Below are 27,527 nucleotides of genomic sequence, written 5' to 3'. Positions count from 1 at the left end.
AACTATTGAAGTGGGTACTCGAAAAATCTATTTTAGGTCTTTATATACTCAGTTTGGTACGGATTTGTCTTATCTTTTGCTTGATTCCCTCAAGCCAAGAGTGCTTTGCTCAAATGCGGAAACTTATATCAGATAGTAAAAAACGTATCACACCTAAAGCGGCATGGTAGGGATAATTTTTAGTTACGTATAGGAAATAAAGAGCCACCCAGGTGTTTAAATGTGCGTCATATTGACACATAAATATCGAGTTGTTATTTTGACGAGCCTCCGTGTTATCAGATGAATTGATTACCTGATAATACTATAGCTTCATGCAAAAAAGCGGCCAAAATTGAGAGAATATAATTCTTCGTAATTCTTAAAACAAGCCAAATAAAAGTTTATGAATGAAATAATGCTTATTTTATCTTTCTCATATAATAAGACAGAAGCTCACACCAAACTATTTTTAGGAGCAACCCACAACAACCAATTAATTCAGTTTGATAATAAAAAACTATGCTGGAAATGTTTATTTTATTATAGGAATTTTGTTACATTTGACATGAACATGTTTCGAATACTTAAAAATAGATTATTAATAGTATTGCAACTTTTTACCAAAAATTAGATTTACCAAAAATTAGACCATCTCCAAGCGAATATCATTCTACAGTAGAATAATTGCAACCAGGTGGCTTGATAGAATGACGTAGTTACAAGATATCTATCGATAATAAATCTTACGAGACATTTATTGACTCTGCAGCGCAAAATTTTACCAGGTAAACATTGTTGATCCAATCCTTGGAGAATATATTTAGAAAGTGGCACAGAGAGCAAAAGTAGGTCCCCGCTATCATTAGGTACTATCTCCCAAACAAACAGATTGAACAGTGAATCAAAAATTAAAATAAAGTTGTCTCTCGTGGAAAGAGTGTGAAAAAGCTTGTGTCCCTCTGTCAGTTCTGTCTTCTGTCCTTCTGTCCCTTTGGCGTTGAATAAAAAAAACTACATGATGATGATAATAGTGGTCCAAAATGTACAAAAAAGGTTGGTTTTGGTACATAAGATTTGTTGGGGCCTGGGGCCTCGGTCACACCAAAAGAAAGTTCTGACAAACAATAATACAATAAAGCCTTTATTTTCCAGATTGATCCAATAGATGGGAAGAAGATCTCCCCTTTATTCAGGAAATGTTAACAATAGGAAGTTGGCAATCCCACTCTTCCTATCCAAATCGCTTCAATCGGGTGTCCTGATGGTTATATATTTTTATAACCATATATAATTTATTGTATATGTGTGTGTATGAAAAATACAATATTTGATAGGCGAGATCCTTCCTTCACACCAGTGTGATTCGATTTTCGGGTTTGAATAAATGTCTTGAAAAGCGCAGAAATCAGAAGGTGTTTGATAAAATAAAATGTTTAAATCCTTGATTTGTTTTCCATCTCCGTTGATTCGTCCAAGTTGTTATGGACGTCTAAGATGGAACACGATTGGTCACTATCAGTATCAGATTCTTTTTTTTTTCGTCGGGGTATCTTGATGGCATTCGATTTCCTGATGATGATATTTGAATGTTTTTCCAAATTTTCTCCATTCCAGCTTTCAATGCACCCACATCAACTGGAACCCCTGCCCCTTCCATGGTCTCTTTTTGAATTGGCTGTACTTCCATTCATATTGTATGATTCCCGAAAAATGTAATAACAATCAATCATCTTGATCGCATCGCACAAAAAGTTTCAATTGATTTTTGTAATCGTATTTAGATAGAACCAAAAGAGTTTAATCAAACGAAAATCGTACGCACAATTGAGTGACCGGTCTGGCTTATCTATGGTTCATATTTCGATGGTTGAATTTGTCCAATATCAGATAGATATATGAAATTCGGTAAAGGGGAAAATTAAGTGAAACGACCATGTGTCATTAAATTTATTCCTATTGCGATATTGATTCAATTGGTTCAAAGCGTTTTCTCAATTTTGCCAAACTTGCACAATAAATATGCAGTCGTCAATGGGTCAAATGGGGGTGCAATTGGGTAATAAATTCATGGGTTCGAACTTATTTGGAAAAACTTCGTTTGTGTGTGAAAATGCCCCTTTTTATGATAGAAGTTTATTTAAATAATGTTTAACACGGTGTGTTTGTCCGAAGAGGCTTATTTTCAAAAAATCAGTATCTCTAAAACACTCACTACACGAAAGTACAGGTTTCCCTCTTTCACGTAGGTGCATTTTTAAAATGTTCTATCGGGGGTCATTTTTCCATACATTTTGGGGGGGCTTAAATCGGCCATCATTTGAGATTTCTATAGAGTTTGCACCAAAAACAACATTTTAGTTTACTCATTATATGAAAGAGGGGAGCATATACTTTCACGTGGTGGGTGTCTCAGAGATACTGATTTTTGAAAAATAATATTTCCCCTTAGACACACCGTGTTAAACATAGATTTCATACGACTCAGTTTATAAATCTGAAACCCATGATACATTCCAAAACCTAAACAGTTTGTCCAAAATTTAAAAAAGCTTTAACAAGAAGTTCGAGCAATTGAACTACCAGCCTGTGAGTAAAACTCAAAAAAAAATCAAAATCTTTAAAAATTTACCATTTTTTTCGATGGAATTATGGAATTAAACATTATTCTGTAGTACTGTCGAAATATTATTAAAAAAACAAACTTGATTTCACTTGTCATAAGACCAGCTATTCCATTTAATTTCTTCACTTTGTAAACTTTGACCAGTGTCTTCTTCTTGATTCGACTTGAGAGTCTAAAAACGTCGTTACTGTTGAGGTCGAAATACGTATACTTATGAAGATTGCAAAGTAATGGAATTAAATCAGGCCTGCCCAACCTTTTCAAGCCACGGGCCAATTTTTAGAATTCACACTTGCTGGCGGGTCAGAACATATTCGATACATAACTTTTTGAATATTTTCAAAATTATCAGTGTTTTTTTATTCACTAAGAAACGAAAAACGGTTTTAATGCTTTCAAACAACCGTTTGTGTTTATTTTTTTTCGTCGTTGCATTAGGGATCCATTTGAAACATTTCAGGTAAATTATTCACATCGGTAAACGGTGTTGAAAAATGGAAATTTCGTTACTTTACCAGCCAGCTCTTTACCTTTGCCAGTTAGTTGCTCCCTGTATATTACCGTCCCAAGCATAGTTGTCCCATGTCGTTTTTAGTTGATGGCCTTCTTGCTCCCTGGTGGCCAACAAAAGAATTCATCAACGGATTTAAGATCTAGAAAGGATTGCTGGCAAGCCTAGCCATGAAGTCTGATAGAGAAATAACTTATCTGAAAAAATGCGACACCGCCAGCATAGAGGGAATGGCATCGTAAAAAAAGACATGGGACAACTATGCTTGGCACGGCAGTATAGGGATCAAGGCTGCCAATTTCTCTATCATTCGAAGATGACCATCAATTCCTCTTATGAAGACAGCCACCTTTGCCACGTTTTCACGTCAGTATTTTCATCGTTTGTTTGTGAGAACGTTTACTCTTCAACGTGTTCCGGGCAAACTAGTGCTACTGAAGTTGGCTATTTCCTTAGGACACACGATGTACCTAAACAACAATCGAAATGCTTTCCTTAACAAGCTCTTCGTCCTGGAAAGGTTTCACCCGTTTTGCCAAAATATTACCAACAGCAAAATTGGCCCGTACTGCATTTTCTGACTTCGTATTCACTGTATCATTTTTTGAATCAATTAATGGAGATTTGAATTGACTGAGCACTCTACCTTTGAAGCTCTACCAACTTTTGTTCTCTACCTGAGCCAAATATCATATTTCATAGAATGCTTGGATTCATATGTTATTCGATGAATAAAGCAAAACATTCTGAGCAAGTTAAGAAAACCGGCCTTCCTTTTTTTTCAACGTAAACGTAAACTACTCGTGCTACTGTTCTACATCAATCTTTTGTGTCTTGAGATCGCTTTTTCGTTTCGAGATTTGATTTAAAACTTACATATTTAATAATGAATAATAAAAAATAGTTTCCCGAGCCAGCTAGAAAAGCTGACGGGCAGAATCTGAGTTAATTTTTCTTACACGCCGCGGGCCACAAAAAATGGAGCCGAGGGCCGCATCCGGCCCGCGGGCCGTACGTTGGGCAGCCCTGAATTAAATGGTTCATGACAAGTGAAGACATTTCACAAAATAAGCATACAATTTTCGTTTTCATCGGATTCGTTGAATAATATTTTGGCAATTCATAATTTTTCAAATTGGAATTTTCGTCCAATTTAGAGGGTACATCTTTTTTGGACACCAGGGACTATGTCCAAGGGCTTGACGATCCCTCCCCAGGCCATCTGCGAGTTGTGGCGCCTGCCTAGGATGTGGTGGGGATTGACAGTGGGCCCTGTTAAACCTCTATAAAAAGTTGCATGAATCCGCAAGTAGGCTCCGCCAATGCGACCGTGTGCCGCTCAAAGTGCACAAGCCCAAGTCCTGGTGTTAGGTGGGACGCTAAACAGCCCTAACACGACGGCCCTCCGATGAGACAGGAGGTTTGCGCAGGCCCAATAAGCCGCCTTTAAAAACAACTATTACGAACGACATAGAAGATAATACGACTCGATACAACCGGCAACGACCTAGGCGACGAATAAAGGATCACGATTGGAAGCTTGGAACATGGAACTGCAAGTCGCTAGGCTTCGAAGGTTGCGACAGGATAATCTACGATGAATTACATCCTCGCAACTTCGATGTCGTAGCGCTGCAGGAAATCTGCTGGACAGGATAGAAAGTGTGGGAAAGCGGGCATCGAGCGGCTACCTTCTACCAAAGCTGTGGCACCACCAACGAGTCGAGTCAAGTACGAAACACTGAAGACGGCCTTACTGTTAAGGTCGACATACGTATCTGTCAAGATACAATTAAGTGGTGGAATTCAATGGGATTGTATAAACTCGTCTTATGACAAGTGAAAACATTCCACTAAAAAGCTCAAAATAATTTTCTTATCACCACCAACGAGTTGGGAACCGGCTTCATAGTGCTGGGAAAGATGCGCCAACGCGTGATTGGGTGGCAGCCAATCAACGCAAGGATGTGCAAGCTGAGGATAAAAGGCCGTTTCTTCAAGTATAGCATCATCAACGTGCACTGCCCACACGAAGGGAGATCCGACGATGAGAAAGAAGCGTTCTATGCGCAGCTGGAGCAGACATACGATAGATGCCCACTGCGCACACTGGTTCAGGAGCGTGCCCCAAAACGTGCGTTTTTTAGTTTTCGACCTGAAAAGTACATTTTAGAGTCATGATGTCTTCAGAAGAGTTGAAGGATATTTCTTGGCGTTTCATTTGATAAGAAAATATCAATGATTTATCCACCTTGAAGGGCGGAATGGAATAAAAAAATTACGCAGATGTACAAAAGCAGTGGTTGTTCTCTGCAATGTTATAAAGAATGTGAATTGGAACATCTTTTCTGAAGACACAATATTGGACAAACGGTTTTGTAAGGAATTAGAGCACGTTTTGTATGAATGACGCCCAAAAATCATATTTGGAGCATAACTTTTTAGAAAATGATTTTAGCACTTTGGTTTATTCTAGAAAGTTGTGCATAATGACAAAAAACATGTTTGTCTAGAAGACTACTTTAATCTATCTTGAAACCTGTCAAAGTTATTAAGGAATCTTTAGAAAAAATAGTCAATTTTCACATCAAAACACCATGAAAAGCGGCAAGAAGCGGCAAGCCAAACAGCCACCATCTGAAAGATTCGGTTTTAAGCTACCGAATGCACAATGTTTTGTTTTGTTCCATCGTGTTCCACTATTGTTTTGAATCAAATTAAAATAGTCCTTAATGTACGTTTTTCAGTACAACTGTTACGTAAACAATGAATTATTGGCAGTGGCTGATTTTCTACCCGCCGTTGCCACATCCAGGCGCTATCGTATATGCGCAAATAGCCAGCATGAGTTAACCACCAGAAATGTATATGGCGAAAGGCATCTAAGGCGTGATTTATCAAAAGTAGGAACTTTTCACGAAAAACTATTTGGTACCAGTTGTGTAGGAAGGTGTTCGCTACTACGCCTACCAAATATTTTTTGATGTGAAAATTGACTATTTTTTCTAAAGATTCCTTAATAACTTTGACAGGTTTCAAGATAGATCAAAGTAGTCTTCTAGACAAACATGTTTTTTGTCATTATGCACAACTTTCTAGAATAAACCATAGTGCTAAAATCATTTTCTAAAAAGTTATGCTCCAAATATGATTTTTGGGGGTCATTCATACAAAACGTGCTCTAATTCCTTACAAAACCGTATGTCCAATATTGTGTCTTCAGAAAAGATGTTCCAATTCACATTCTTTATAACATTGCAGAGATCAACCACTGCTTTTGTACATCTGCGTAAATTTTTTATTCCATACCGCCCTTCAAGGTGGATAGATCATTGATATTTTCTTATCAAAAGAAACCCCAAGAAATATCCTTAAACTCTTCTGAAGACATCATGACTCTAAAATGTACTTTTCAGGTCGAAAACTAAAAAACGCACGTTTTGGGGGCTCCTGAACCAGTGTGCTGCGGGACGTCAAAATCGTCATCGGTGACATGAACGCTCAGGTAGGAAGGTAGGAAATGTATAGACCGGTCATCGGACCGGATAGTCTGCATACCGTATCGAACGACAACGGCCAACGATGCATAAACTTTGCAGCCTCCCGCGAAATGGTAGTCCGAAGCACTTTCTTCCCCCGCAAGATTATCCACAAGGCCACATGGAAATCACCATCATCAAGTAACGGAAATGCAAATCGACCACGTTCTAATCGACGGTAAATTCTTCTCTGACATCACAAACGTACGCACTTACCGCAGTGCGAATATTGAATCCGACCACTACCTCGTTGCAGTATGTCTGCGCTCAAAACTCTCGACGGTGATCAACACGCGTCGGAGTCGTCCGCCGCGGCTAAACATTGGGCGGCTACAAGACGGTAGACTAGCCCAAGACTACGCGCAGCAGCTGGAAGTGGCACTCCCAACGGAAGAGCAGCTAGGCGCAGCATCTCTTGAAGATGGCTGGAGAGATATTTATTTTATTATTATTATTTATTCGAACTAAGGCCGAAGTGGCCTGTGCGGTATATAAGAGTCTTCTCCATTCGGCTCGGTCCATGGCTACACGTCGCCAACCACGCAGTCTACGGAGGGTCCGCAAGTCATCTTCCACCTGATCGATCCACCTTGCCCGCTGCGCACCTCGCCTTCTTGTGCCCGTAGGATCGTTGTCGAGAACCATTTTCACCGGGTTACTGTCCGACATTCTGGCTACGTGCCCGGCCCACCGCAGTCGTCCGATTTTCGCGGTGTGAACGATGGATGGTTCTCCCAACAGCTGATGCAACTCGTGGTTCATTCGCCTCCTCCACGTACCGTCCGCCATTTGCACCCCACCATAGATGGTACGCAGCACTTTCCTTTCGAAAACTCCAAGTGCACGTTGGTCCTCCACGAGCATCGTTCAGGTCTCGTGTCCGTAGAGGACTACCGGTCTAATGAGCGTTTTGTAGATTGTCAGTTTGGTACGGCGGCGAACTCTATTCGATCGGAGCGTCTTGCGGAGTCCAAATTACGTACAATTTCCAGCCACTATGCGTCTCCGAATTTCTCTGCTGGTATCATTTTCGGCAGTCACCAGTGAGCCCAAGTACACGAATTCTTCTACCACCTCGATTTCGTCACCACCGATGCAAACTCGCGGTGGGTGGCTCACATTGTCTTCTCTAGAACCTCTTCCTATCATGTACTTTGTCTTTGACGTGTTAATGACTAGTCCGACCCGCTTTGCTCCCCTCTTCAGTCTGATGCAGGCTTCCTCCATCTTCTCAAAGTTACGTGCCATTATATCTATGTCATCGGCGAAGCCAAATAGCTGGACGGACTTATTGAAAATTGTACCACTCGTGTTAATCCCTGCTCTTCCCCTTCCAAAGCGATGTTGAATAGCAGACACGAAAGACCATCACCTTGCCGTAACCCTCTGCGGGTTTCGAAGGGACACGAGAATGCCCCTGAAACTCGAACTACGCACATCACCCGATCCATCGTCGCTTTGATCAACCGTGTCAGTTTACCCGGAAATCCGTGTTCGTGCATTAGCTGCCATAGCTGGTCCCGATCGATTGTATTAAAGCCTGTCCACGTTAAATTTCGGACACTGAGACAATGTCCAATTGATTTTTGGCCATTTTATCTCTTTCTACAAGAATGAAAACCCGCTGAAAGAATAACGTAAAGCAGAGAGATTCAACTGTCATGTAAATTGATCTCCTTAGTGGTTTGTAAAAAATTTAAAAAATCGCAATGGATGATGGGTGTCCGAAATTTAACGTGGACAGGCTTTATATGCGGCTTTGAAGTCGATGAATAGATGATGTGTGTGCACGTTGTATTCGCGGCATTTCTGCAGTACTTGGTGAATGGCGAACACCTAATTCGTGGTGGCACGTTCGCCCATAAAACCCGCCTGGTAATGCCCCACGAACTCCCTTGCAATTGGTGCTAGTCGACGGCATAAAATTTGGGAGAGTACCTTGTAGGCGACGTTCAGCAATGAGATTGCGCGGTAGTTGCTACAATCCAGCTTATCGCCCTTTTTGTAGATGGGACACACAACACCTTCCATCCACTCTTGCGGCGCAAAACTTCCTTCTCCCAAATCTTGGTAATGACCCAGTGCAGCGCTCTAGCCAGTGCCTCACCACGGTGTTTAAATAGCTCTCCTGGTAGTTGGTCAACCCTAGGGGCTTTGTTGTTCTTCAGCCGGCCAATATCCTCCTGGATTTCCTGAAGATCCGGAGCCGGTAAAAATTATGTCCTGCGCGCGTTCTCCCAGGTCCATCACCATACCGCCATCTTCGTCTGCCACATCGCCATTCAGGTGTTCTTCGTAGTGCTGCCGCCACCTTTGGATCACCTCACGCTCGTTTGTAAGAAGGTTCCCGTTTATGTCCTTACACATATCAGGCTGTGGCACGTGGCCCTTACGTGAACGGTTTAACTTCTCATAGAACTTTCGTGTGTTATTAGCGCGGTACAGTTGCTCCATCTCTTCATGGTCTCGATCTTCCTGCTGGCGCTTTTTCCTCCGAAAAATTGAGTTTTGTCTGTTCCGCGCCCGTTTATATCGTGCCTCGTTCGCCATCGTGCGGTGTTGCAGCAATCTCGCCCATGCTGCATTCTTCTCTTCTACTAACTGCTCACATTCGCCGTCATACCAGTCGTTTCTCTGATCCGGGGGCACCGTGCCAAGTGCAGCGGTTGCGGTGCCACCAATGGCGGATCGAATATCTCCTCAGCCATCTTCAAGAGACGCTGCGCCTAGCTGCTCTTCACTTGGGTGTGCCACTTCCAGCTGCTGCGCGTATTCTTGGGCTAGTCTACCGTCTTGTAGCCGCCCAATGTTTAGCCGCGGCGTCCGACTTCGACGCGTGTTGTACACCGTCGAGAGTTTTGAGCGCAGGCATACTGCAACGAGGTAGTGGTCGGATTCAATATTCGCACTGCGGGAAGTGCGGACGTTCGTGATGTCGGAGAAGAATTTACCGTCGATTAGAACATGCACATAGCAATCTGAACACGAGCCTGAACTCCGATACACCCAGGCGCAATGTACAATGTTCAAACATCGGGTTTAAGCTTGGGTTCAAACATGTGCGCTCGCACACGAGAATAGGGCACTGCACGGAAACATCTCTTTCTCTTTCGTTCTTCATAAATTTTGACATTTACTGGCCTTGTGGTTTTCAAATTTCTTTGCAGCGAGGAAGAGACAAAGCAGTCCGTGCAGTGCCCTATGCTACGCTTAGGTAAATGAACGGGTTGCTAGGTAAACTATTGTTAATTCTTCACGTTTCCCAGCCTTGTTATTCATATCTCGAATAAGAGAATTTAACCAAACTTCAATGAAGGTATGATTGTAAAATTGAAACATGTTGTGCACATTTTTTGCTGTTGCATAACGAAGCGTCTATAGAGGCAAGGTCTTGATTCAGGCCTTTCATTCACGACGTCTTACGTTCGAATCTGCTCTGAACGGAGCTTTTTGTTCCATTTTCGAGCAATTCTTCTTAGCATTTCGGGATTCTGCAACCACCAAAAAACTGATTAGTTCATATTTCTAAAATTTTGGGATAAGATTTTTCTGACAAGTTTATAAGGGGACAATTTATTCTTCTAACGTCGCGGTGGTACTTGATAAACATACCGAGAATCTAGAGCGAAGTTCTGAATTGCATAGAGATTTGTTTATTCCAGGGAGATAGGGGTTTTGACCTTTTTGAAGAACCTTGATCAACGGGGCTTTAATTCCAGTTTCGCAATTTTTTAGATTGTAATAATGTAATAATTTTGTCTTTTATGAGAGCCATGTAGTTTATAGTACTTTTATGTTTAAGCTCATTTCTGACCTGGAGCTCCATCGTTTGTGAATTTTCTTTGTATTGTATAATGCCATCGGCGTATTATTTATACATACAGCGATTCCACGGGAAAAGAATAGAGTTGAAAAAAAAAGTTGTCCAATTTTGCTCAAAATCGCTTGGTATGTTCTTCATCGAAAATATTTAGACCCGTATTTTTTTATTTTTTATTAGGGTGACCATGTTCGATATAGGGTTACCAGAAAAATCGCTATTTTTCGAAAAGTTTTATTTTTAAAAAATCATAACTTTTGAACCACTGGATCGATTTGCAATATTTTTTATGGATAGAAAGCTTATTACTTCTAGTTCTTACTAAAATTTTTGGTTTGGTGTATTGGTGTACTCAAATTTGCTAAAATGGTCAAAATATTAGTTTTTTAAGATTTTTTAAATGTTGGACCACAACGACTATATATTTTTATAATTTTTTATGAAAATTCAAATATTTTTACATAACATATCAAAAAAATAGAAATGTTCATCGAGCCGTTTTTGAGTTACATTTTTTTGAAAATTTCAAGTTTTCTGCCCATACACACATGGAATGAACGTTCAGCGATTCCACGGAAAAAGAATAGAGTTGAAAAAAAAAGTTGTCCAATTTTGCACAAAATCGCTTGGTATATGTTCTTCATCGAAAATAATTAGACCCGTATTTTTTTATTTTTTTTTATTAGGGTGACCATGTTCGATGTTCAATGTTCAATTAAAACTCAGCATTTAATTTGATTATTTTTATTTTTCATAATTCATCAAAAAAAATATTACATAGCAAAATTCTTACAATTTAACACACTTTTCTTCATCTGAAAACGAAAACCGTTTCACGATAATGTAATTTTCATTTTGTGGCTTAAAGTAATGAAACGATTGTGTCCCAGAGATTTGTTTTACACGAGTATAACGGTTCTTTATTTTCTTTTCCATTGCATTGTAATCTTTTTCCGAGAAAAACTCGTAATATATTTTGGAATCTACTTTAGAAACAGCTCAAGAGTAAAGTTCGTATGCAGTTGTAATATGATGGCCTTGTAAACTTGCTTTTGAAGCGTTTCGCTTTAGAACATCTCCTAAAGCGTCACAAGGCCCTTTTTCATGGCAAGTGGCAAAAAAGTTCCACTCTGCTTTAAGACCGAAGTCTTTTTACATGTGGCACAAATTAAAAGCAGTCATCTTATTTTTGTATTGACTGCCTGATCCATCAGAAAAAAAAATGGATATTTTTCAGGTAAGGTAGCTTTTTTTTAAATGAAATTCACACAATTTGTTATAAACAGCCGAACGGCAACATGGTTATGTTTAGTAAATTCTGCGATTGCTATGAAGCTTGTAAACTTTAAATTTTGTGCTTCATCCTTATAATATATAGCAAAAGGATGGATTGTGCATTGAGCGTTTGCCCAATGAAAACCTTGTATAGCGTCCTGAATAACAAAAGAGTAATTTTCAAAGAAGTCAGCAATTATAATGCAATCAGTTGCTTCCAAATTAATTTTAAGTTGTTTTAAGTAGTTTTCTTGTTGCTCTGCATTAAAATTATGTGGAGATAATTCGTTTAATTTTTCTAAAAATGTTTCCACATACTCTTCTGCATCCATTCGCATTGAATTTAAATGACAACGATCTGTTTGCTTCCATTGTTTAAATTCTAAGGAATCGACATTTTCAAGAAAATTCATCAGGTCATTCTCCAGTGTCTGCGTACCCGGGCAATGATCACAGGTTTTCAACCAACATTTCTCTGTAGGATTTTCACAAAGTATTTTAAAAAACAAGTCATGATACGTTTTTAAATGGTTATGAATAAGTTTCTTGTCCTTAAGGGTTTTAAACATTAATTTAACATTCTGATGATAAATGCATACGTAGACAGTATGCGTTCCACTTGAACCAGCTAGAATACAATTTTTTGGGCGGCTGCTGGAAAACATTGAAAATCCAATCTTAAAAGTAAAATATTGCTCTTTGAAAATTGAATAAATTTCACGAAGGTTACATAAAAGAAACCTGCGCTGTACATGCACTTTTTCTCCTGCCATATTTTCAACAACGAAATCCCTTTTCCCAGGACATGCTCTGCTTATCTCGTCACTATTATAAAAGTCCCTAACTACAGTTAGAGTATCATCGCTCAAAGACAACATATTTACTCTGGTCTCCGGTGTGCTCATAAAACCTTTTTCAATCTGTAATTGCTTTGCATGTTGAGCAGTTCGTTGCGAAACACCGAATTCTTGCATCATTTTGTATGCAGTCCAGGATTTGGGAAGGGAAGTTAGAATCCTATATCGATCGTTTCTGTCAGATATTTCATCAAATTTTGCCTTCATTTGTTGAAGAATTTCCTGACCGTCTCCGGGTTTCTGGGCACCAGCGCTACCAATTGATTCAGCACTCGTTGATTCCAAAGAAAACAAAGATTCTGAAAACAAGATGGAAAAATAACTATTAGTTAGGAGCATGTTTCTTCATATAATGTAATACATATTGTATTCGATTATTCTATTTTGTTGCATGATAGGCAACTGCTCTACAAATTGAGCTACTAGGTTTGTACTAGATACTAGATACTACTAGATTAGTTAAGATTATACGGAACTGATGTTTTTTTTCAATTTTCTGAATAATCGAGTACAACTAGTATAACGTAGCAAATCATGATGTCTGAATGAACAAAAAGAAGAGATTATTCTACTTACCAACACTAGGAACAGCGTCAATTTCCGATGATCCAGCGGCATTGGGATCGATTATTTCGAAACCACCATTATTGATGTTTGCTGGTGCGGCGAAATTGTTCACTCTAGATGGTCCCGCCACGGCGAAATTATTGGTGCCTGATGGTCCGGCAACGGCGAGATCATCAAGTTTCGATGGTTCAGAAACGGTGAGTTCTTGATTTTCACATTCTATATCAACTGCACTTGGAGCTGCCGGCTCGTTTCCTTTCTTGATAATGCGATAAAGTCGGCAATAGCAGGTATTACAAATGTAGGAACAGCTTTTATCCAATTTTATTCTCCTTTCCGCTGCATAATCATACAGTTTAGGAGTAAGTTTCCTGTAACAATTACTACAAACATGGCAATTTGAGCATTCGTGCTTCATTATATTGAACGTTTCTTCAGTAAGGCAACTGGACAATTTCACTGATTTTCTTGACTGACATATACTTTATCTTATAAACCACTTTAAATAGTCCCTTTGGGTATCATTTAGGTAGAGTGAACAAGGAAAAGGAGACAGATGAATCATAATCAAAAAAGAAAATACAATGCACTATGGTCCAGGATTCAGATTTACGCGGAAAGATGCATTTTACGCCAAAACTATATTTTTTAGAAAAAACTGTTGTTCTACAAAATTGTTCGAAATAGTAAGGCCATCATTATGGTTCTACCAAAAAATAGGGTGGCCCATCATATAAAAAAAATTAGAAAATATTTTTTTTATTTCTCAGAATATTGACATGTTATGTTCTAAAATGTTGTAGCGTAGATTATTCCAATCAATTTTGCTACAAAAAATTTTTCTGTAGCTCTTAAGTTGGCTGATTTAGATCAATTTTACCTAATTGGATTAGGGTGTACCTCAAAAAAACTGTATTTTTGATCTACTTTTTTTGTTTTACATTTCTCGAAAAAGTCGTCTTCAAGTGACTTTTAGAGCTCAAAAAAATGCAACTTTTGATGGGTAAATATGCTCAATATCTTTTTCCGATCAAAAGTTATAATCGTTTTTCTGTCAAAATTACATTTTTTTCATAAGTTGATATCTCCGGTTAGGGCAGACCAAAAAAATTATTTTTACACAGCATTTGAATGAGAATTTAATATTCTTTATTATGTCGAAAAATTGGGGATATGTTATTTCTTTATCTCAAGTTTTACTAAAATCATGTTTTTTCAAATAAATTAATATAACTCGACAACGGAAGAAGATACAGACAATATTCTTATAGCAAAACACGCGCTTTGAAAAGCCCCAAAAGTCTTCAGAAGATGACATTCGTGAGAAATGGAAAATAAAAAATCTACAGCTTAAACACTTTTTATAAATTTTATCATTATCATAGTATTGCAAGATTTACGAGAAAAGATGCATTTTCGGTCTGAAGCATACTTTTAAGAAACAAAATTTGTTCTACAAAGTTGTTCTGGATACTTGGGCCCTTATTATAGAGTTACTGAAAAATAGGGTGGGCCATTTTATAAAAATGTGAAATTTTTTTTTTTTATTTTGCGGAAAATTGACATAAAATGTTCTAAAAAGTTGTAGCGCAGCTTTTTACCATCAACTTTGCTATATAAACTTTTTATGTAGCTCTCAAGCTCACTTGTTTAGAGTAATTTTACTTACCAGGATTAGGGTGTCCCTCAAAAAAGAATATTTATGATCTGCTCATCTCATTTTTTATTTTTCACGGATGTCTTCTTCTGAAAACTTTTGAGGCTTTTCAAAACGCGTGTTTTGCTATAAGAATATCGTCTGTATCTTCTTCCGTTGTCGAGTTATATCAATTTATTTAAAAAAACATGATTTTAGTAAAATTGGTGAAACTTGAGATAAAAAAATAACATATCCTAAATTTTTTGACATAATAAAGAATATCAATTTCTCTTTCAGATGCCGTGTGAATATATTTTTTTGGTCTGCCCTAACCGGAGATATCAACTTATGAAAAAAATATAATTTTGACAGAAAAACGATTATAACTTTTGATCGGAAAAAGATATTGAGCGTATTTACTCATCAAAAGTTGCATTTTTTTAGCTCTAAAAGTCACCTGAAGACGACTTTTTCGAGAAATGTAAAACAAAAAAAGTAGATCAAAAATGCAGTTTTTTTGAGCTACACTCTAATCCAATTAGGTAAAATTGATCTAAATCAGCCAACTTAAGAGCTACAGAAAAAGTTTTTTAGCAAAATTAATTGGAATAAGCTGCGCTACAACTTTGTAGAACATAACATGTCATTATTCTGAGAAATAAAAAAAATATTTTCTATTTTTTTATATGATGGGCCACCCTATTTTTTGGTAGAACCATAATGATGGCCTTACTATTTCGAACAATTTTGTAGAACAACAGTTTTTTCTAAAAAATATAGTTTTGGCGTAAAATGCATCTTTCCGCGTAAATCTGAATCCTGGACCATAGTGCAATGAATTACCTGCATCAAAAATATTGAAAACATATAAACAAAGCAGGTAATCTATTGTATGGATCGCTGAAAACCAACCTTTTTGAAAAACGACATATTGCTTTGCCGATTTTGGAGAATGAAGTCATCAATAACAACACCAGACTATTCCGATTGAATTATTTTCAACTATTGCGATTCGTAAATTCTTCTAATAAACGAGACCAAATAAACACTCTTGAATAACATTTTCATACTTTTGATTTAATTTGAGCTATTTGAAATAGTGGAGAATAACGTTCATTCCATGTGTGTATGGGCAGAAAACTTGAAATTTTCAAAAAAATGTAACTCAAAAACGGCTCGATGAACATTTCTAATTTTTTGATATGTTATGTAAAAGTTTTTGAATTTTCCTAAAAAAATATAAAAATATATAGTCGTTGTGGTCCAACATTTAAAAAATCTTAAAAAACTAATATTTTGACCATTTTAGCAAATTTGAGTACACCAATACATCAAACCAAAAATTTTAGTAAGAACTAGAAGTAATAAGCTTTCTACCCATAAAAAAATATTGCAAATCGATCCAGTGGTTCAAAAGTTATGATTTTTTAAAAATAAAAATTTTCGAAAAATAGCGATTTTTCTGGTAACCCTATATCGAACATGGTCACCCTAATAAAAAAATAAAAAAATACGGGTCTAACTATTTTTGATGAAGAACATACCAAGCGATTTTGAGCAAAATTGGACAACTTTTTTTTCAACTCTATTCTTTTCCCGTGGAATCGCTGCATAGCAATATAGAATACATTATGAACAAACCCCCTACTATCATTTAAAATTTCTATCAATTTGAATATTTGGTTAAAAGCCAGGTCTTCACCCTCCCCCACTAGAAGTGTGTCTTTGAACTTTTTGGAATCAACATCTATATTTTATTCACGATATGCAAATCCCATCGTATCTAACAAAGCAAATTGTATGCTTGCATATGTAACGGATATAAAATAATTAGGGGTCCACATTTTAGACAGACAAACAGAGACTTATGTATTTTAACTCATTTAGAACATAAACGCATAGATACTTTAAATAATCATTACATTGGAGACTGCCGGTTGTCTTATCGGGAAAATGCAAAATATTCAGCTGTTATGAACATTAAGAATAATATCTGAAGATTTTATGCAAAATGTTTAATAAAAAAATGGTTGCGATATTGAAATATCGGACCAAGCGCAAACTGTGGGTAGGTGGTTAAGTATCTTATTCAGCTATTCCACCACCCGACAAGGGCTGAAAAGTGCATTTATAAAACTGAAACCATTCATGTGCCATTTTACAAAAAAATCCAAAGAAAAGGATTCAAACAGCACCTCTACTCAAGAACACGGCATACAAAAAACAAGGCAGGCTCATCACGTATGTAAACATTCATGTAAACATGTGACGTCACTGCTATCTTTGCACAAGCTGGACCGAGACGATGCTGTACGGTCGCAGCATGCTTACTTTTGCACATGTGGCGATTAAATATGCGTCACATTCAAAATGTCATTTTTCTAACGAGCCTACCTTGTTTTCTGTATACCGTGCTCAAGAAGAGAAACCATTTGACCAACATGAACAGATGAACAGAATACTGTGTGTAAACTGATGTTTAAACTTCTATGTTCAAACCCGTGTGTTTGAACTTGGGCGCACACTCGTGTTCAAACTGGGTGTGATTTTGGTTCGGTTTATGATGAACTCGGTTTGGATCTAGTATGCAGGGATGCCAACTCGTTTTTCGACAAATCTGTAGCATTTTTTGGGAAAATCTGGATTTGTCTGGAACGGTTATTTTTTCACAAAAATACGGAAACCCACTTCAATCAATATACATTACATGAATTACATGTGTGACAAGCAGAATGGATACACAATGCCCAGGGAGTTGATTATGTTTTACACTCGAAAATATCCTAGACCTAACCGAGAGCCAAACTACCATCTCCAGTTTGGCGATTTTCGCTCAGCGAACTGGACTAGTGAAATTCATAACTGGTGCCTTATGAATCAACGACTGATTATTCCACCAAGAGTGGTTCTTATACGCTGTTACCTTCCCGTGTATTCAAGCGTCGATGGGCGTGTGGTCTACCAACCGGCCTCCCGACATCGACGTCCATGGTTCGAGTCCAGTCTGCCGCACTTTACTTTTTTTTAAATGAAAATCATCGTTCATAAGGCAATATATTGAAATTCATACCGATTCCTTGTGGCAAATTTTCATAAGCCTTTGATTGAAAATCATACGTCCATTTTCCTCAGTGACACCTCTGTTCTCAAGGCTGTATCTGGAGATCTCGTTGGGCACATTATTGAAAACAAAAATAAATTGTTTAGATATATTCGTTACCATCCGTAACTACAAGTTAGGAAATAATACTGAATAATCTTCAGATTAATTCAAATACATGTGTTTTGCACTTTTTTGCCTCCTGGAAATACGATAGTTAGAGACAATATAGCTTTGGAGATCTTGTACAATGATGCTGTTGGTTCAAGAAATGGAAAAAAATAATCTCAGGAATAGTTTATCACATTTAACACTACACCTTGGAATGAAATCCGGTGATAGCCAATTATACTATCATTAAAACGTGCAATTTTGTTCAATTTTATGTAAATGGTTCATAAATTATTGTGCCGCTACAGGAATGAGGAGCTTACATTTAGTTCCAATCTATGAAGTAAGATTAAGCCAAGTAAACGAAATCCTGGTTTAGGTCTTCCATTTGACATTCCAGTGCACATCAAAAGAAGATCTTGTTAGATAACAACGCATTCTCATCCACAACGTTCATTACTCGGCCGTCTTCCAACCGAATTACTTTAATTGAGGCTGAATAATGACAACTGAAATGGCGGATAGTAGTTGTAAAACTTGTTTAAGCTAATAAAAGCTGGAGAGAAACAGTAGAAAATTTTGAACACAGACTAAATTGAACACGTTGCAAACTTCAGGACGATGTATATCGTTTCTGTGGCATACATGATGAGGACTCGGAGCATCTTTTGTGCCATTGTGCGGCCATTTTTAAAAAGAGATTACAGTTCTTCAACAGGGGGCCGATAGAACCCTCTGAAGTTTGAAGAACAAATTCCAATACGGTAGTAAAGTTTATCAGAACCATAACACTGAATTAGGACAACGCTGTACGTCAAGGCAATGCGATTGCTCTACATAGCAATAGATCTAACAAATGGTCGCAGTGATTTAAAAAAAATAAAACCAATGCCATACACTTATCTAAACTCTTGGCCTTGTGATCATGAGGGGTGCTTATGGGTGCTTGTGAAATTGAACTGAAATTGGCATTGAGCGTTAGTACTAAAATATATTTTCCATGACATCTCCATTTTTTTAAATTTTTCTGGATAAATCTGGACAAATGTTAGAAAATCTGGACCAGCCAACAGTCCATCTGTATGTCTGGACCATGCGATAAAATCTGGAAGAATCCAGATAAATCTGGAAGGTTGGCATCCTTGCTAGTATGCATGTTTGAGTGCGAACTTGTATACGGGAAAAATGCACTTGTTCAAACGCGGTTCATGTGTTCGTGAAGACTGATAATAATTCCAGTATCAATCCAATCTCGTTCCATTTCCTATTCAAACTCAAACCAATTTCTATAGGGATTGATATTGAATCCCCATACCATGCCAATTCAATCGTAATCCAATCACAATACATTTCACTCGCTATCCAATCCAATCCAATCGCAATCTAATTGCATTCCAATCCCAATCGTTATCCAACATCAGTTACAGTCCAGTCCAATATCAATTGAATCCCAATTATCTCCTATTCCAATCCCAAACCAATCCCAAGCCCAATCCGATCCAGTCCAATCTGAACCCAATACCAAAGCAATCCCCATTAAATCTATAACCGATCCTACTCCAATTCCTATCAAAACAACTCCGATCTCGATTCAATTCAATCCTAATCCAATTCTTATCCAATCCCAATACAATCCCAATCTAATACATTTCCGATCTTCATCTCAATCTAAGGCCGATTCAATCCCAACCCGATCTCAATTCGACTTGAATCCAATTCCAATTCAATCCAATCTCAATTCAATCCCAATGACGTCACCAGATAGCAACTGTTCCTTCCCTGATAGATGATGCTCAAATGGCAGTGATATTTTTCAAGTTCGATCTTTAGTCAGTTCCTCCTCTCATTCGGGAAGCTATTCTAAAGTGAAGCTTGAAGAAAATAACAAAGCTTTCGGATGTGAGCTGAATAATTGGACCGTCTTGCTTTGGTGTAAAAAAAGACTGATTTATTTCTACAATAATTTTGGTATATATACAGTGTTCTTACAACTAATGTTTTACCTACGTTTCCTATTCTGACTCAAATGTTCTACCCGAAAATTATCTGCCTGCACTATGTTGCTGACCGTCGCGACGATTTGCTTTTATTGCACTATTTCGTGCCCTGCCTTTCCTAAGCGTATCGCATAGGCGCGCCCGTCGAAGATAAGTGAATATTTTCCAATGTTGTTCTATCGTCTGCGCTTTGGGAGTTTTATTGCCCTTTTCCTTTCGTCAGAACAAAGTATGCAAATACTGAAGCATTGGTGCATGCGTTACAATCTTCTCGCACTTTATCGCTATGCACTATGCTATGTGTTCAAAGAAGATTATTTTGCCAGGCTAAACATTCGTCTAAACAAATGATGCTATCTACTATGTGTTAGGTCTAATATGGGTGAAATGACGAGTGTTTGCGATCTCTAAAGTAATCAATTATTTCTGTTCGCAACAGCAACTATTGGATACCTTTGTGGCCCGAGGTAAACAACTCTACAGGGTAGTAAGAGAAGGATTTGGGGCTCGCGATGGAGTTTATATTTAGGAGGCGAATGAACCACGAGTTGCATGAGCTTTTGGGAGAACCATCCATCGCTCACATCGAGAAAATGGGCCGGGCACGTAGCCGAAATGTCGAATAGTAATCCGGTGGAAATGGTTCTCGACAACGATCCGACGGGAACAAGAAGGCGAGGTGCGCAGCGAACAAGGTGGAGGATGATTTGCGGACACTCCGTAGACTGCGGTTGGCGACGGGCAGCCATAAATTGAGCGAAATGGAGAAGACTTTTATGTACTGCACAGGCCACTATAACTTTGTAATACAATCGATTGTGTTTCTCTATTAACGAAAACTGTAAAAAGAAGGATAAATGATTTATTTTACGTATTTTTACTGAAGTATGCTAAAAAGAAAGGGGAGGGGGGGGGGGTTGAGCGAAGTGTGATGATCCATACAAAATTTTCAGATGTTTCATACAAAGAGTGTGACATAGGGGGGGGGGGGGTTGAAAATGACCATTTTTTGCGTTACGTAATTAATGGATCTTCCCTTACATCGGATTAAGTTCAGTGGATTTTATTGGACTATCAGCCGATTCAGGGTGCTATCAGCTACTGGAAACGCCATATAAACATATATCTCTTGGTGTGGAATTAGATAGGTATAGATAGACGATAGACGACGTCGAACTAATAATTTTATTATCTATCAATTCCTTTTTGATTAGGAATATGATCTGTTTGCTTATCTTAAAAGCAATAACGTCATGAATGGGCTTTCCCAGTGAAATGATGACTTTGAATAAACGATTTAAAATTGCAATCAGCCATTGTTTATGTTCTAGGTTTTAAAGCACAATTAAAGCTCGCCAGGTGGCTATCAAGCTGATTATAAATCAAATCATTTATTTGAACGTAATTTGCGTGTTCAATGAGTGATACTTTCAATATTCTCAGTTTGTTGCCGTACAATCACACTTTCGAAACCTAATTCACTGATATAAATTGTAAACTAATTACAAAAATTACGCATTGCCACTGAAAACTTGTGTCGCATATGCGTACTCCCTGGATCGTCACCGTACCTCCACCGTTGTGTGCCACATCACCATTGAGGTACTTTTTGTAGTGCTGTCGTCATCTCTGGATCACCTCACACTGTCAGACTGTGGTGCTTTAAGTAGCGCATGGTAGGGCCTTTTTACAGATACATGATGCATTTTATAGAAATTCAACAGGCTCGCTCCTCGAGTCGTAGTCGCCAAGGAAGGGGTCGTCAATACCTTGGATATAGTCACTGCTGCTCATTATTTTCTTCTTCCTTTAATTATGTGCATTTTTTATTTTTAGGTTCTTCACTAGCATACGCTTTAGTGGACAAGCTTTGATACCAGACAACATCCTTGATATGATGTACCTAATGGGAGTAGACATCTTCAACGCAGTGAACACAATGGTTTGCCACTCTGGCTGAATGGTGAAGCTTAAACAATCGCAACAGTGGACACTTAGCCCTTCTCGGTAGGAGTCTTAACATGTTCAAACGACAATTAAGACATCATTGAAAGCTATTGTGAGGCGGATGTTTTTGACTGACATGGTTGATCAAGGCGACGATGAATCGGGTGATGTGTGTCGTTTGAGTTTCAGGGGCATTCTCGAGTCCCTTCGAAACGCGCAGAGGGAAACGGCAAGGTGATGATCTTTCGTGTTTGCTATTTAACATCGCTTTGAAGGGAGTAATACGAGGGGCAGGAATGGGCACGAGTGGTACACTGCCGTAAAAAACCTTCTGGATTTCATTAATTTGCCTTATGAAAATTAGCCACAAGGAAACACTTTGAAAATCATAAGGTTACCTTATGATGCTGGATGAACTTTGGATGAACCAGACCTATAGTTGATGTTTATGTTTGTCTTAAAGTAATTGTATGAATTTCATTAGACAACCTTATGAAATTTTATAAGTTTGCCTAATGAAATTCTGAAGTGAAATTAGATTTTAGTTATTAGATTTTTTTTTGTGAATACAAAAAGAATAACGCTTTACTATTTTTTTTTAAACCAGGAGATACAATTTATTAATTAATCATCTTTTCAAATTACTATAAATACAAAATGTACCAAATTACACTGCGTTAAGATAAAATAAGTCATACTTGTCAAGGTTTAGTTATGCATATAAATTGAGCAAATCACTTGACTTAATAGAGGCAATACACTATAGAGGAAGATTGTCGCAGTCATCACTTGCAAAACATCTTTTGCTGGTGTGGTTAGGGCGCTCGAAGGTTAAGGCGTCAACGAAGGAAAAATCAGGTCGTTCAGATACCCAACATGCTGGTTACTAGAACAAAGGGAACTGACAATCTTCCTCTATAGTTTATTACCTCTATTCTTGACTTAAACATCTGAACATCTAAACTAAAAAAAAGTCATACAGTCTTGTCTTGTTGCCAAATAACTGACTCAGTTGGTCAATTTCAGACTCGAAACTTATTATAACGAAACTATAACACAATCATTCACAAAGCTAAAACTATATACTATCTGCTAGGCTTTATCGAGCACTTTTGCTTCATCTTTCAGGATCCCTACACAATTCACCTCTCCAATAAATTACTATTTCCAGTCCAGTGAGATGCAGAGCGTGTTGGTGACTTTTAAATGCATGTGACTCACTCATTCACATGTATCAAGCTTTCAAGATAATACCCATGAATCGTGGTACAAATACCACCAGTCTGTCTCTAGTATAAGTAAAAACTACATCAACTAAGCTTGTAAAAATACTAGAACATTTTTATCATTTGAATGAATGAGCGAGTGAACGAGCTATATACTTCAACACATTAATAAATTGATTTATATGTTTTTTTCTCAATGTTTTCCTAATGAAATTTCAATGAGTTTTTAATAACAATCAAAATTGCTATCAAGAATAAAAGCAAACACGTTTTCTAACAGTCGTTATTCTCTGTCCTATATCTCTAAGTGAATAGCTTCAATTTGGTTTTTTATGTATTATATATTATAAAATCATTTTATTGAACACCCCAAACATGATTTTACTATGTTGCCATAGTAAGCTAACTGCCAAACATCATCAAAATTATGTTAAAAGAAATATGTTGTAGCTCCGAAAAAATAATCAACAGGTTTTCAAAATTAAACTATTACATACCAAATTTTCAAAACTACTTATCTGATTTTGTAAACAAAGAGTCATACGTCCTAAATACATAGTTGCGGGTTTCTGCTACATGTTGATGGTGCGTTGGTTTGCATGAAAGTGCTATCAGATTCGACGCAGATAAGTCCGAGGATAAGTCGTTTTGAAAATTTGGTATCATTTACTAATGGCAGCTTCGCGGTACTTCTTCATCAACTAAATCGTCATGTTTGAGGTATAAGTAGCTATAGCATATGGCTGGTTTTAAAAAGTGCGTTCTAACCGAGAATTCGAGCTCTAAGCATGTCAATGTCTAAGGATGTCATGATGTTGGCGATGAGGACTAAAATAGAAAAGAAAAAAAGGATTAGTATTTCTTCATAATTACTGCCTTTTAATGCACATCCCGGGCAAAGTCGGACATAATAATGAGGTCAAATAGAAAATATATTTTGGTAAAGACATCAAATTGAAATCATAATTTCTTTTTAAATTTTGGTCTCCGTGATTGATTACTTATTTTGATTTCTGTTTGCAGTTTATTTTCAAATTATATGAACTCATATTTCGTTATCAAAAACCAATATCAAAATCAGTTTTCAATTTGCAGTTTAGAAATAGTTTTCAATTTGATCTCGCAGTAAGATTTTGTTATTTTAATCGTTAAAACAACCAAAATAATAATCAACCTGAGTAATCAAAATCAAGTTATCGATTTTCAAGCTTTGCTCGGGATGCCACCTTAAATTAAAAAATCTAAACACGATAAGTTTTGTCCCACAATTTATGATTGTATGCCTCGGTAAAATTTCCGCTTAAGCTTAATCTTTTAGCCTTAGGTTGTTTAATATTCGCATAGAAGCGGGCAATGCTGTGTTTTCCTTGTTGGGTATTTCAATCATTGCGACCATTTATTTAGATCTATTGTGATAATGCTGAATATAAAGTATGTGAACAATCACAAAAAATCCTTTAAGCGTGCTTGAACTAATACCATGCTCGCACTACGACCTGAATAACATGTTATTCAAATTATCGACAAAAGAAAGCTCATCAAGATAGCCGAATAACATGTTACAATGCCCTAATGCGAACATAGTATAACCGAAATGTCTAACAAACAGGTCAGTCTGTACCAAATACGTTTCACCTTTAAAGCAATTAAACAATTGAAATTATACTTATCTTTTTAGATGTCCCCTTCTACCTTCTTGTTCATGGATGTATTCCAGAGTGTGGTTGATCATTCTTCCATTAGATTGCTTGAAATAAATAGAGACAGTAAGACAAACATAGATTAAATATGTTGTTCAAAAAGAAAATTAAAAATAATTCATAATAAGACAAGAGTCCAAATTCAATCCAGCAAAACGGCGACGCAAACGGAAAATTTGACTGAAAATATATGGACTACCTGTAATATGTATCATATTGTAACTACACTTGATGGTAACATTACTGATTCGTATTTTGAGCTCCATAGTGAGGTCGTCTTAGTGTTTCGTATACTTGTCAGCTTTACAAGACACTGAAGACGACCTTACTGTTGAGGTCGAATAACATATCTGTAAATCTACAAGCCTTGTCTTAGAGCTGGTTTACAGTTCGGAAAACGTGTCACGGGATTTGGTCCCCCAAGCATTTTTAAAGGGCAGTGTTTGGGGTCTGTTCACAAATTACGTAACGCAAAAATCAGAAAACGTGTCACGGGATTCGGTCCCACAAGCATTTTTAAAGGGCAGTGAATTTGAGCACGGAAAACGAAATTCCTGCCCCTTTGTAAATGCATAGGGGACCAAATCCTGGGACACGTAACTATAAATCAGCCTTTATGACAAGTGATGCAGTTCGGGACATATAGAACTTTTTCCGTGGTATGGTAATAGGTACAACCTGAACTATGGCTTTCTAGACTATGAAGACTACATCAGACTGCAAACATATCATTTAACGAATAATGAATATGACGTTTCATATAAAAAAAAAACTTTGGACTAAATAAATCATAAAGCTCACAGCTCGTAAATATTGAGAAAATTTGTTTATGATTCATATCTTACCATTAACTATATTCATCAATTTTTCAATGATTGCCCGTGTGCCGGATTACTTCCGTCAACCAATTTTGAAATTGTTCTAGCCTGTTGATTGATGTCGGGCTCTCGGATAGCAGTTTTCGGCTGTTGATTATTTCCCTGCAGGAAGAAATCAAAATCACTAGAATACTTACACAACAAAATAACTCCCACATTCATCATCTTTGTCCAGCACTTACCTCCAAGTTTCTATTATCCAAGATCGTTATCGGCTCGTTGATTGAATATAGTTTGGGATAATTCCACTCCTGCCTGACGGTCTTCCGTTCGCCAACTTCGTGCTCGTATATGTTTGGCCGCTCCATGGAAACGGTGACGGTGCCCAGAACATTGCCATCCTCGACGTTGATGGTAAAGGCAGGGCTTCCGCACGTTACGCACTTTTTTCTGTTAAAATGTCACTCAAAATAAACTCAGAAATGAACGCATGTTCTTTCATAAGTACACCGTATGAAAATATTACACAAGTATGGGTTATAAATTTCATAAGGTAAAGTTTTGAATTTTGTAAAGTTTGTTATGTTTTTAATAAGGGTCTTATGAAACAGAAATGGAATGAACTTTCGATGTTTCATAAGGCAGAGTTTATGAAAATCAATTTTTTTTTTACGGCAGTGTACGATTTTCAAGTGCGTCCAGTTATTTAGTTTCGCCGACGACATTGTTATTCTACTGCCGTAATCTGGAAAAGTGACGTAACAGTCATTTTACATCATGCATGTTTTCCATTTTTCTGTTAAAGAGCTTGATGAGTAGTACTCGTTAACACCATTTTTAGAAAATGGCGTATACGTCACTTTTTCAGATTACGGCAGTATAGCACGTAACTTTAATAGGATAGATGAAACCTACATCAGACTGAAAAGCGAAGCTAAACGGATAGTCATCAAAACGTCGAAGACGAAGTACATGACAGGAAGAGGCTTAAGCTTGTATTGGTGGTGACGAAATCGAGGTGGTTGAAAAATTCTTGTACTTGGGCTCACTGGTGACCTCCGACAACGATACCAGCAGAGAAATTCGGAGACGCATCATGGCAGGATATCGTACGTACTTTGGACTCCGCAAAACGCTCCGATCGAATAGAGTTAGCCGCCGTACAAAACTGACTATCTACAAAACCCTTATGGTTCTCTACGGACACGAGACCTGGACGATGCTCGTGGAGGACCAACGCGCACTGGGAGTTTTCGAAAGGAAAGTGCTGCGTACCATCTATGGTGGGGTGCAGATGGCGGACGGTACGTGGAAAAGGCGAATGAACAACGAGTTGCATAAGTTGCTGGGAGAACCATCCATCGTTCACACCGCGAAAATCGGAAGACTGCGATGGGCCGGGCAAGTAAACAGTGAAAATGTTTCTAGACAACGATCCGACGGACACAAGAAGGCGAGGTGCACAGCTAGCAAGGTGGGTCGATCAGGTGGAGGACGATTTGGTGGTTGGCGACGTGCAGCAATGGAACGAGCTGAATGGAGAAGACTTTTATGTGCAGCACAGGCCACCCCGGCCGTAGTCTGGTAATAAATAAATAAATTTGATCTCATGAGAAATTATTGAAAGTATCGGCTTTTCTTTCACAACAGAAGGTATGACGAGCTCTTCACTCAGTAGTCACCCAAATCTTTATAACAATTGTTTTTATGAATTTTATCTTAAGCTGGTTCTTACCTCACCATAATAGAGGAAGAAGTTAGCGTATAGGTCGCCTTCACTCTCTTCGAATTTGTAACTTCAGTACGATTTGGAAA

At 37.8% G+C, this 27,527-nt stretch overlaps 1 protein-coding gene and 1 long non-coding RNA gene across 2 annotated transcripts; both read right to left on the bottom strand.

Moving 5' to 3' along the window:
- Positions 1–147: 147 nt before the first annotated feature.
- On the bottom strand, positions 148–21,619 carry LOC134202302 (uncharacterized). The gene is made up of 4 exons (XM_062677331.1): positions 21,593–21,619; positions 13,184–13,433; positions 12,635–12,906; positions 148–153 (listed from the first exon to the last, which is right to left on the bottom strand). The coding sequence occupies exons 1-4, from the start codon at positions 21,617–21,619 to the stop codon at positions 148–150; spliced, it is 555 nt and encodes a 184-aa protein (XP_062533315.1).
- Positions 21,620–22,530: 911 nt separating this feature from the next.
- On the bottom strand, positions 22,531–26,126 carry LOC134202308 (uncharacterized). The gene is made up of 3 exons (XR_009977201.1): positions 25,955–26,126; positions 25,740–25,874; positions 22,531–24,941 (listed from the first exon to the last, which is right to left on the bottom strand). It is a non-coding gene; the product is annotated as an uncharacterized LOC134202308 (long non-coding RNA).
- Between the last annotated feature and the right edge of the window lie 1,401 nt (positions 26,127–27,527).

The sequence above is a fragment of the Armigeres subalbatus genome, unplaced genomic scaffold (assembly GCF_024139115.2).
Source record: "Armigeres subalbatus isolate Guangzhou_Male unplaced genomic scaffold, GZ_Asu_2 Contig1141, whole genome shotgun sequence".
Classification (NCBI taxonomy): domain Eukaryota; kingdom Metazoa; phylum Arthropoda; class Insecta; order Diptera; family Culicidae; genus Armigeres; species Armigeres subalbatus.
The sequence above is the reverse complement of the archived record's forward strand: the minus strand, read 5'-3'. Positions and strand labels throughout refer to the sequence as shown.

What these genes read in the sequence shown, in the direction of transcription:
- LOC134202302 (XM_062677331.1), bottom strand. Translation starts at nt 21,619, where the DNA reads ATGGTGATGTGGCACACAACGGTGGAG. An exon ending in TGTGGCACACAACGGTGGAG is followed by an intron (nt 13,434 to 21,592) that starts GTACGGTGACGA and finishes CGCATTATCAAG; the next exon opens with AAAGGAAACGAGCCGGCAGC. An exon ending in TGACGCTGTTCCTAGTGTTG is followed by an intron (nt 12,907 to 13,183) that starts GTAAGTAGAATA and finishes TCTTGTTTTCAG; the next exon opens with AATCTTTGTTTTCTTTGGAA.